Raw genomic sequence first — 10,888 nt, 5'->3', positions numbered from 1 at the left:
GACCGCGCTGGTAGTGTCCTCTCCTTTGCTCTGTTAGGGTTGTTGTTTGGGGTTGTGTATTATTTATTTTGAATTGTTCGACTTTATTTGTGTATGTTCAAATTTTAGAGTTAAAACTTAATATTTAAACGATTAACATAATTCAATATGGTAATTTTCTCCAATATGATAGCTAAATCAAAACATACTACATTACATTTGTAAAAGAAAGTAAAATAGTTGGGCTAAATAGCATTATCCTCCACTTCTTGTTCCATGCAATACTTTACCACAATACTTTTATGTATTTAGAAAATTCAAAGAAGAATAAGAAAGCACAGCTTACATTAGAGGCCAGTACTAAGAATATTCTTTAATAGTTGAAAGTTGAAACAGAAGGTTAAGAAGTGGGATATAGGTTTATAATTGCTTTCATAAGTTGATAGGCTAAGTTGGAATTTCATAAAACTTTTTTAAATGTTTCATAAGAAAGTACTACTCTTCTCCCATTTATTTATGAGAGGAATAAAAATAAACTTTAGATGAGAAATGTCACACGTTGTTTTTAAATAATTTAATTTTTCTTATTACACGTACAAACAAAATTAAATTAAGTTACTTATTTTTCTTTTTTATTATACGTGAATAGCGGAACTATGAACAAAACTTACTTATAACAGTGATAGTAGCTGACTTGGCATCTCATGAAATAAATTTAGTCTTGAAATTAGAGAAAGTTTTATGTAATAAAAGTATAAGAGCATATGTGCCATCATATTATTTGATTGAAATACTAAATCAGCCATATTCTTATTACAGAGAAGTTTTTCTCTAAAACCACATATGGATTTAAGATGACCATATTTCTATTGTGATATGAACATTAATTCCACACTCAAAATTCCGAGTTCGAATCTCTTAGCCTCCGATATTATACGAAACAAAATTTTATATAATGACTCTCTATATAAGTTATTTGGATTCATGACCTTTTAAAAAAAAATACTTTATGGTTTCCACCCTTGTTATCCACCATGGCCGTCATCCACACACATTGTAATGTAGTGACACGTGCACAACATAAAAAATTATTGATTTTAACCATTTTAATTTAGAATGTAGTCATGGATTCATTTTGTAATTATGTTGTTTTGTTTATGTTTTAATCTTTTAATCTTATTTTATAGAGAACAAACTTTGAACATTTTATGCGGTTAAAATTTTGGGATACATTCAAATAATGAGGATGAATAGAGTAATAAATTAGAATTAAAGTCTACGTGGATCCGTAAAATACGAAAAACACATTAAAAACTGTCAACAGTTTTTCCGTAACATTCATTACTCACTAAACACACCGTTAATTTTCCACAGGGTCGCGGTTAATTCCCGAGTTCCCTGCTGCTATAGTGATGCATATGTTTTTTTTACAAAAAAAAAAAAAAAAAACAAAAATAAATAAATAAATAAAGAGAAAAACAGTAAAACACATCGTTTTATGATTTTTTAACATCTCTATCAGAGTTTCTGTCCTTTTGTTTTAGGGTTCGAAATTAGATTCGATCGTGTCGCAACCCGTCTCGATTTTCTCACCCATTTTTTAATTTATCTTAATTATTTCCGCTAGGGTTCCCATTACCACTTTAATTCCACTCGCATTTTTTCATCGATTTCTCGAAATAGGGGGAGTTCTGCTGCTCTAATTGGTAGGCCTTCTGCCCCAATCTCCACGTGCTTAGGGTTTTTCCGGAACAATTTTAGCTTCTGTAAGTAAAATCGTTAATAAATTTCGAAACTTTTTTGTTATTTTCTCATTGCAGTGACCAAATTTAGCATAAATTTTGTTCTTTTCGGTCTGATTCTGGGACCGTTGCTTTGATTTTTGGCGTAATTTGGTTTAATGTGTGCTACAGTAAATACAATGAGCGGGCATGTCGTAGGGAGCTTATATTGCTTGGAGGGTTAATTTTTTTTTTTTTTTGAGAAACATTTATACAAATTTGGGCGGCAAATGTTTGCTACCAACATGGATGCGGCGCGGGATGTAGGTGGAGCTCCAAGCACAGTGCTGATCCCAATGCGCTTCGTGTGGCCTTATGGGGGCAGAAGTGTATTTCTCAGTGGTTCTTTTGCACGGTGAGACTCTAATTTCTTTTTTTATCTCAATTTTGCTGCTACTCAAAATTCAATTCTATCTGATTTGTTGTGCTGCTGTTATTTAGTTAAATCAAGTGATTTATCTGGGAATTTCTCTAAATGGGATGTTGTTTTCAGCAGGTGGTCTGAGCTTATTCCTATGACGCCGGTTGAAGGTTGCCCCACTGTGTTTCAGGCTATTTATAGCGTAGCGCCCGGATACCATCAGGTAAGCTTGTCATTTTGGAATTAAAGCATTTCAATTATTGGTGTCGGCGTGTCACATAAAATGATGTGCTTTCACTTTGAGGCATTTATGAGTAATAGCGGTCACGCTCCATTGATTTGGTGATCATAGATATTATTGATATTCATTACAAGCATGATGAATTCATTTTTCAAGCATTGTAATCAATCATATACATCTTCAAATTTGATAGGAGTGAAGTTGAAAAAGTTGATTGCATGCCATGGAAAAAAGGTGTAATGTAGTTGAATTTTGTGTATAATTGATTGTAATGTAGTTGAATTTAGTTATTAGGAATCAAGTCATGGTCTTCATGCCAGGAAAAGATCATCCAACTTTTAGAAACATCACATTGGGTTAAATTAGCCACTCGAACTGTGGTATTGATGAGCAGAAATGTGAAGGGTTAATATCAGGTATTACGATTATGAAATTTTGTTTGAAGTTTTCTATATTGATGTATTACTATAATGATTAAAGTTTTAGTTTTGGCTTGAATTTGTCATCTTGGAAGTGACATGTTTTCCTTCCCCACCATAGCCAATTACCAAACACTTACTGGTCCTAGTCTTAGGATGATCAACTATGTATTTGGTATGTAATAACTAAGAGTTTGGGGACCTGTTCACCCTGTGCAGTATTTTGAACTCAATAGAAGAAAGAATGATTGTATGCGCTAGGACAGCTTTGAGTTGTTTATGGAGGCAGTGAAGGCCGTATTCTAATGTTTTGTTTTTCATTTGCTGTTTTCGTCAAGTGGTTTATTTATATTACTGACAATAGATATATTTTATTTTTCCATCTGGAGCTTGAACCTTGGCGCCAAGTGAACTTTTGGGTGCTTAAGCAGTCTTAAATAATTAGTTCTAAGATATCAATTAATAGTGTTATTGCCAAAAATTTGAGTCTAGGAAATGTGGAAGTTGATATGAATTATGGGAAATTTGCATACAGATGTATACAGGAAAAGATTAAGAATAAAGTCTATCAATTATGATATAATTTAGAATGGAACATTGTCTTCCTTTTTTTTTTAAAAGAACATCTTCATGTTAAGTGGATCTCCGCTTTGGAACTATGGATTGAAGTGATTGAATGTGTAATTTTTTTTTACTAACTCTTATTGATGCGTTCAATTTGAATTTAGAATGCTAGTACTATGATGTTTTGCATTTACATTGATTGATAATACTTTAAACCTCTATCATTGGAGTCTAACTTACATATGTTTATCATACTACAGTACAAGTTTTTTGTTGATGGAGAATGGCGACACGATGAGCACCAACCTTATGTGAGTGGCGAATATGGGTTAGTGAACACCATTGTCTTGGCTACAGATCCTAATTACTTTCATCCAAATGTAACTCCAGAGGTGCCTTCTGGATCTAACATGGAGGAGGATACTGAGGCATTTCGGCGTTTGGTAAGGGTCGCTCATTCCTTATCGTTTAAGATCATGGTTGCCTGCAAGACTTAATGCTTTTTCTATTATCCTTAGAAGCTTTACTGTACTGAGAGGTGCTTTAGCATTATTCTATCCATATATGATCATGATTCGAGGAACTGGGTGCTCATGGAATTTGTGCATAACCTTTGAACATTTTGGACCTTTGTGTATTGCTAACTTTTGCACATTTTGGACCTTGCGAAGCCCTATGGGCTACATGGCATGGTCTGAGTCACCTTTTTTTTCTCTTTGAAATACAAAAGAATCTATTTTAACCTAGGAAAGATATGGTATGTGGTGTTTCTTCTGTGTTTGTTAGCACTCAATTTATGCTCCGTTAAGCTGTAGTTACTTTTGTATTTACATTTATTGTTCCTACCAAGAGTTATTTAGCGGACTTCCTTTCTGATTTATAATGCAGGTCCGGATTACAGATGGTACTTTAACTGATGTGGTACCAAGGATATCAGAGGCTGATGTGCAGGGCTCTCGTCACCGTATTTCTGTCTTCTTGTCTACGCACACCACTTATGAACTACTCCCCGAGTCAGGCAAGGTTTGGATGACTTGCCATTGGATCTCCTTTATGCATCCTGCACTTGGTTGTCTTTATGAATTTGATTCACTATGAATTAGTTTGACTGTTCACTTTTTTTAATTACATCAAGTTTACAGGTTGTCGCCTTGGATGTTGATGTACCTGTAAAGAAAGCGTTTCATATATTGCATGAGCAGGTACATACAAAGGAAAAGATGATTCTTATTTTCAATTGAGCCATGTTCTGTATCTGTATATTTGATTTTTGAAAGAGGACACTGTAGCCATCCTAACAAGCTTATCATTTGTTTTAATTGACACCGTGGTAGCTGTAAAATTACTTATATTAAGCTGTAGGTTTTAAATACAAATAATGATGGAAGAGCTCCAAATTTAGTAGTTGGTGTCTTCTTATTTTGGGGCCCTTTGGTCACATCAGTCCATCCTTTATATAATTGTTAGTGTTGAAATCTTCAATTTTATGTCTTCTCGTTATATTCATGAAACCATTTTCAACTAGGAAAGTCACCTAAGCTTTGCTATGATAGTGCGTGCTACCTTGCATTCTATTATTTTGGCATCTTGCATATGCATATTTCTGAGCGAAGCTTTTCCAGGGAATCCCTTTGGCGCCTCTTTGGGACTACAGCAAGGGACAGTTTGTGGGAGTTCTTAGTGCATTGGATTTTATATTAATTCTAAGAGAGGTATGTTTGCATATGGAATTATGATCTTTTCCTATTGGTGAGTTCTCCAATATGCAAATATCTTATTGTTGCTGTTATGAATTCTTGGAAAAAATATTGATTCTGAAAATCCAAACATATTAGTTGAGCCCACCAATCTCATGTGGTTGGGGAGTTCAGCCTGCTGAGAGTTTGTATGACATCAAGCTTTTTTGTTTTTTATGTAAGATATACTTTTACCAAATTGTGAATTGACTGTTGTCGAAGTTTGTTTGAGTAACCAATATTGATTTCAATTGGATGCTATTTAGGAAGTTTTACATGCATCACAATCCGGCACCGGTTGGAACAAGTAACAAATCAATCTAACCCAACCCAATAAAAATCTGTTTGGGTTGGGTTGGTAATTGGGTTATAATTTGGGCTATAATGAAAAGGAAAATGCTTGGGTACTCAAGTTTGAGTACCAACCGTGTACTCAACACCAATCAAATGAGCTCATGATGGGGTCCACCATATTCTTTCTCGTGGTGGATCCCATCATGGGCTCATTTGATTGGTTATGAGTACAAGGTTGGTACTCAAACTTGAGTACCCAAGCATTGTCCATAGAGATGTTTCATTACTAAGCAATATGGGATTCCTTATAAGACAATGCATCAATAAATGTGGGATAGCTCTCTGGAACCAGATAAATATAATGTACGCATGCTTTTAGCATCAAAACCAGTGTAGCTGAGTTGTGCGGCTATTATTATAAGACAAGGCATATCTATGGTTCAAGGCTTCATGGACATATAGTGTAGAATCTTTGATATTATATCATATCAGTTTGGTTGGTTATTTCGGATTTAAACAATACCCAATCTGACATCGAACTGATTTTGGTGGGTTGAATGGGTATTGAGTCTATTGACCTTATTCAACCCAAAATAAGAAAGACAATCAACCTGGCTGGGTTGGGTCGGTTCAGTACAGTTGGTTCACTGGGCTGGGCAGAAAACGTGACCCCTAACATAATGCGACTTTCAACATTTTAAAATGTGCTTTGAATTTAAGTTGCTTGGTTTGCTTAGAATGTTTTTTTTATATGGTTATATTATTTGACTAAATTCATTGTAAGTAGGATGTTGCTATTAGTTTGTTTTGTATACAGCTCATTTGCACAGAAACTATCTGCACACATGCACTGTGTGTTGTGATGTATGATACTTTTAAAGTATGCTAACTTACCTTTTTATTTTTTAGCTTGGGAACCATGGGTCTAATCTGACAGAGGAAGAGCTTGAAACACATACTATAGCTGCTTGGAAAGAGGGAAAATCATATCTAAACGGACAAATTGATGGGCATGGGAGAGCATTGCCAAGACGTTTCATCCATGTGAGTGTAAATTCACTCTCTGGCTTGTAAATTCACTGTGGATTAGTAACCTATTCAGAATGTTTTATCTTAGGCATTCATGCAATAACAAGGTTTTTGTGTATGTGTAAAATATCATTTCATAGATATCTTCTTTTCTAGAAGATACAAGGAAAAAAATCACTATATTGCATGCCTTAGAGTCACATCTAGAGTGGAGAAGTGATAATTGGTTACTACAAAGCATTCATGGGTTTGTCACAACATAATTGGTGATAACTTGTTTTGAAACAGATAAAACAAATGTCAATCATAAGTTTATGTTAAAACTTGAAATGCAATGGTAGTGCAACAAATACATGAAAGGGAGGGTATCACATATGCCACAGTACCGTCAAACTGATGCTCTTGAAACCTGAGTACTTCTTGCAGAAATGTGAATGTTCCTATGGATATAATTTAAACTGTTGCATGATACCATTTGCTTGTTCTTTTGAATTAATGCTTGTGTTTATAATTTTGTCCCCCTTGGTTCATTTATGAATTTTCATCTCTTGTTATTTCTCACTGTTCAGGCGGTATGTTTATTGCAATAATGATCATTCTTGTTCCTTGACCACACTTGTTCATTGATTTTGCAGGCTGGGCCATACGATAATTTGAAAGATGTTGTTTTGAAACTTTTGCAAACTAATGTGGCTACGGTTCCAATTATCCATTCAACTTCAGAAGATGGCTCTTTTCCACAGCTATTACATCTTGCCTCACTGTCTGGTATTTTAAAATGTAAGCTGTTCGGAGTACTTGTTAAATTATGCCATAGACTCCTAATTGGTGCTAATGAATGTTAATTTTCAGGTATTTGCAGGTATTTCAGGCATTGCTCTAGCACATTATCCATACTCCAAGCACCAATATGTGAGCTTCCTGTGGGTACTTGGGTTCCGGAAATTGGAGAGTCAAATCGTCGGCCATTAGCAATGTTGAGACCAAGTGCTTCACTTAGTGCGGCATTTAACTTATTAGTTCAAGGTAGGCTTCGTGTATTGATCTAGTGTCTCTGACCTAAAAAAAAAGGATCTAGTGTCAGGCCATCTATTGTTAATTGTCTGGAATTCTAGCTCATTGCCCACTATTGGAGTCTTGGAGATACTTCATTTCCCCCTTTCTTTTGAGGGGTGGGGAGGGGAGGGGAGGGGACGGACAGAGTAATTGTAGGGACCGGAATCAAGTTATCTGAATAGGTGTTCTATTTAGTGATTTACTACGTTAAATGGACAAGCACTCCAATATGTTGGTGTCAGAGAGGTCTGTTGGTTTTGAGTCTATTCTCTTGAATTTTTGGCTCATGCGTAAATGCATAGGATTATGATTTGATATAATTGGGTGGAGGTGTGGGCTTTAAGTAGCATCAAAATTTTGAAAAAAGAGGAGTATTTCAGACCTATATTTCCATAATGATAACTCATATGCTTTTTTGCCTTTGCTTTGCAGCTCAAGTAAGTTCAATACCTGTAGTTGATGATAATGACTCTTTACTGGATATATATTGTCGGAGGTTAGTTGTAATTCTTTTATGTGTCTTTGGTTACTGACTTGTTTCTCGACTTCTTAACATAAATAAGTCAGCTGTTTTTTTTAAGAGATAGTCAGCTGCTTTTTTTTTTTTTACGACTGTGAGTGATTTTTTTTCATTTCACATTTTTTTTTACAGTGACATAACAGCTTTGGCTAAAGATAGAGCCTATGCACATATTAATCTCAATGAAATGACTATTCATCAGGTAACTGCAGTAATTTTTTCCCCCTTCTCTGAATTTATTTATATACTGGTTTTCTAGTACACGTTCTTGTGTACATCTTAAATGTCTTTTGGAATGACATCTTAATTCATTAACCTATTTGAAATGTCATAGTTCAGCTGAGTGAATGGATGACTTTGTTTTGCAGTTTCATGAGTTATTAGATATATATTTAACATACATGTTCTCGATATGATCCAGCCGTGCTTATGTTGATAATATTATAATTATTTGTTCTGCACCAAAATAGGAGTTTCTTCAGATGACTAGAGACAGACATCTGATTCAGGCCAGAAAAGTAGACATATGTTTGATCATTTATTTATTTTGAGGATGGAAGAGGATAAGGGTTCTATATGGTTATGAGAATTACATGTGGGTTTTCTTGGGGGGTTTATTGAGATTTGAGGTGGTTATTCTTTCAATTTTAAGGATGTTTTATTTGCATTATCACTTTAAGTTTATATATTCTGGTGGAAGAGAGTGGGTTTTTTGGTTGTCAGAGAGGCTTTGGGGGACGCTGTCTTAGTCCATTTTGTTTTTCTAGGCATTGCAGTTGGGACAAGACTCATATTCTCCTTTTGAGCCAAGAAGTCAAAGATGTCAGATGTGTTTACGCTCGGATTCGCTGCATAAAGTGATGGAGCGATTAGCCAATCCAGGTAGATTTGGCTTTGTTTCATTTTTTATTCAGAATTATGTCCTCTTCTTTCAAGTAAAGAATATAAATGTTGTGACGCTGTTAAATATAAGTGTAGTATCCTCTGATCATATGTAGAATCTTTCCAGAAATTTTCTCTTTTGAACTCTGCAGTCCAATATCAGTTTATTGCATGCTCTTGGTCTTTATTCAATGTATGGGTGGCTCCCTTTAAAATTGAAAAGATCTCTCTGCCAACTTAACTCATCCCGAAACTTGGATTTTAGGTGTCAGAAGAATTGTCATTGTGGAAGCTGGCAGTAAGCGGGTTGAAGGGATTGTTTCACTAAGTGACATTTTCAAGTTCTTGCTTGGTTAGCTCAAAGCAACGGCTGAAAAAGTCCGAAGGGGGTTTGTGCAGTGGTTCTCCGACTCCACACATGTTTTATGGGGACCATCTCCTACCCTACTGTTGATTAAAGAATCCAGTATTTTACACGGTGACTTGGTCTCTGGTTTCATTGGAATATACAATTGGATTGGCCTCTTTGCTTTGCCTGGTTTTTTTAGGATTTTAGGCTAGAGAAGAGGCCTGTAAATTGAGGGAATTTCATTCCCTCCCAAATTTGTTGGTCTTCCCCTCCTCCCTTATTATTTTATATACATTGTGCTGCTGATGTAGATGTGATGTTACTGGATAGCCGGGTTCCTGTATTAGTTTTTTGTGGCAATTAGGAAAAAGAAATTCAAATATGGTGGGGATGTGGAGGAATGCTGAACAATTGAAGTTATTTTGTGCTATGATTACTTCTGGACTTGTAATTGGCTTTTTGGTTCTTCCATATTCTTATTGTGGTTGGATCTTCTTCAAACTGTATTGTAAGTAGCAGGCAAATGGAGAACTCAATAAAGGTCAAACCATATCTTGACATCCTGCTGTAAATCAATCAACTGTTTGAGATTCTCTATGTGCACGGCTACATGTTATCATTATTTGGAGAAAAAAAGAACCTCAAACAAATATTCCAATACAATTTTTAAAAATTCCACCCTGCTCAAAAAAAAAAAAAGACTTTAAACTGGAAAATGTTACCTGTCTCAATCCATGAGGCACATGACATGCACACATATTATAAAAAAGAATAAATTGCACAATTAATCCATGTATTTTTTAAAAAGTTTCATATTGGTTCATAATTTTTTTGTCGTTTCTTATTGGTCCATTAACTTTGTGACGTTTCATATTGTGATCCAAAGGGTCAAATTAGCACAAATGACTATATATTTTAGTCATGTGATGCGCTTATGGGGCACTTTTGTGGTCCACAAATTCTTCATTTAGTTTCATATTGATCCACAACAACGTTCCCACGTGCGCGACACATGATTAAAATAGATGACCGTTTGTGTTAATTTGACGGTTTAGAACTTTAGACTGTAATAGGAAACGTCACAAAGTTAGTGAACTAATAAAGAACGAAAAAAAATAAATTAAGAATTAAAAAATACAACCATGTAATAGAACCCAATGTAAGAATGCCATGTATTTTCAAAAAGGAAAGTTGAGCTAATTGTTTAAAGGGTTTTTTTTCATATTTAGTATCTAAACTTTGACCATTGTCTTAATGTGGTACTTAAACTTTTATTTGTCCCAATTGGGTACTTAAACTTTTATTTTGTGTCTAATAGGTACCAAAATGAATTTCTGTTAAAATTGTCAACAAAAGTTAAAGACAATATAGTCACTTCAAAAAATTTATATTTTAATTATAATTTTTTATTTTTTTTTGTTTGTTGTGTTTTTTTTATAATAATTTTAAACATATAAAGAAAATAATTAAAATATATTTTGACTATATTGCCCCTAACTTTTATTGACAATTTTAACAGAAATTCATTTTGGTACCTATTAAACACAAAATAAAAGTTTAGGTACTCAATTGGGACAAATAAAAATTTAGGTACCACATTAAGACAATGGTCAAAATTTAAGTACTAAATATGAAATAAACCCTTGTTTAAAATTCTCAGAAATGTTGATAATTATT

General features: G+C 34.4%; 1 protein-coding gene across 2 annotated transcripts; it reads left to right on the top strand.

The window, feature by feature from the left end:
* The first annotated feature begins 1,533 nt into the window (after window positions 1-1,533).
* Window positions 1,534-9,771, top strand: LOC147294279 (sucrose nonfermenting 4-like protein). Of its 2 annotated transcripts, none has more exons than XM_086232611.1 (14): window positions 1,534-1,745; window positions 1,893-2,115; window positions 2,257-2,344; window positions 3,606-3,788; window positions 4,234-4,368; window positions 4,488-4,547; window positions 4,968-5,057; window positions 6,285-6,419; window positions 7,040-7,184; window positions 7,257-7,430; window positions 7,893-7,956; window positions 8,113-8,182; window positions 8,748-8,862; window positions 9,128-9,771. In XM_086232611.1, exons 2-14 carry the CDS (start codon window positions 1,991-1,993, stop codon window positions 9,217-9,219), a joined length of 1,476 nt encoding a protein of 491 aa, XP_086088737.1. In that variant the 5' UTR covers window positions 1,534-1,745; window positions 1,893-1,990; the 3' UTR covers window positions 9,220-9,771. The 2 variants fall into 2 exon arrangements, with proteins under 2 accessions (XP_086088737.1, XP_086088736.1); XM_086232610.1 differs by having other exon boundaries at window positions 2,254-2,344.
* The last annotated feature ends 1,117 nt before the right edge of the window (window positions 9,772-10,888 follow it).

The sequence above is a fragment of the Dryas octopetala genome, chromosome 2 (genome assembly GCF_963921425.1).
Source record: "Dryas octopetala chromosome 2, drDryOcto1.1, whole genome shotgun sequence".
Taxonomy (NCBI): Eukaryota; Viridiplantae; Streptophyta; class Magnoliopsida; order Rosales; family Rosaceae; genus Dryas; species Dryas octopetala.
Note: the sequence above shows the minus strand (reverse complement) of the source record. Positions and strands in the feature narration are given on the sequence as shown.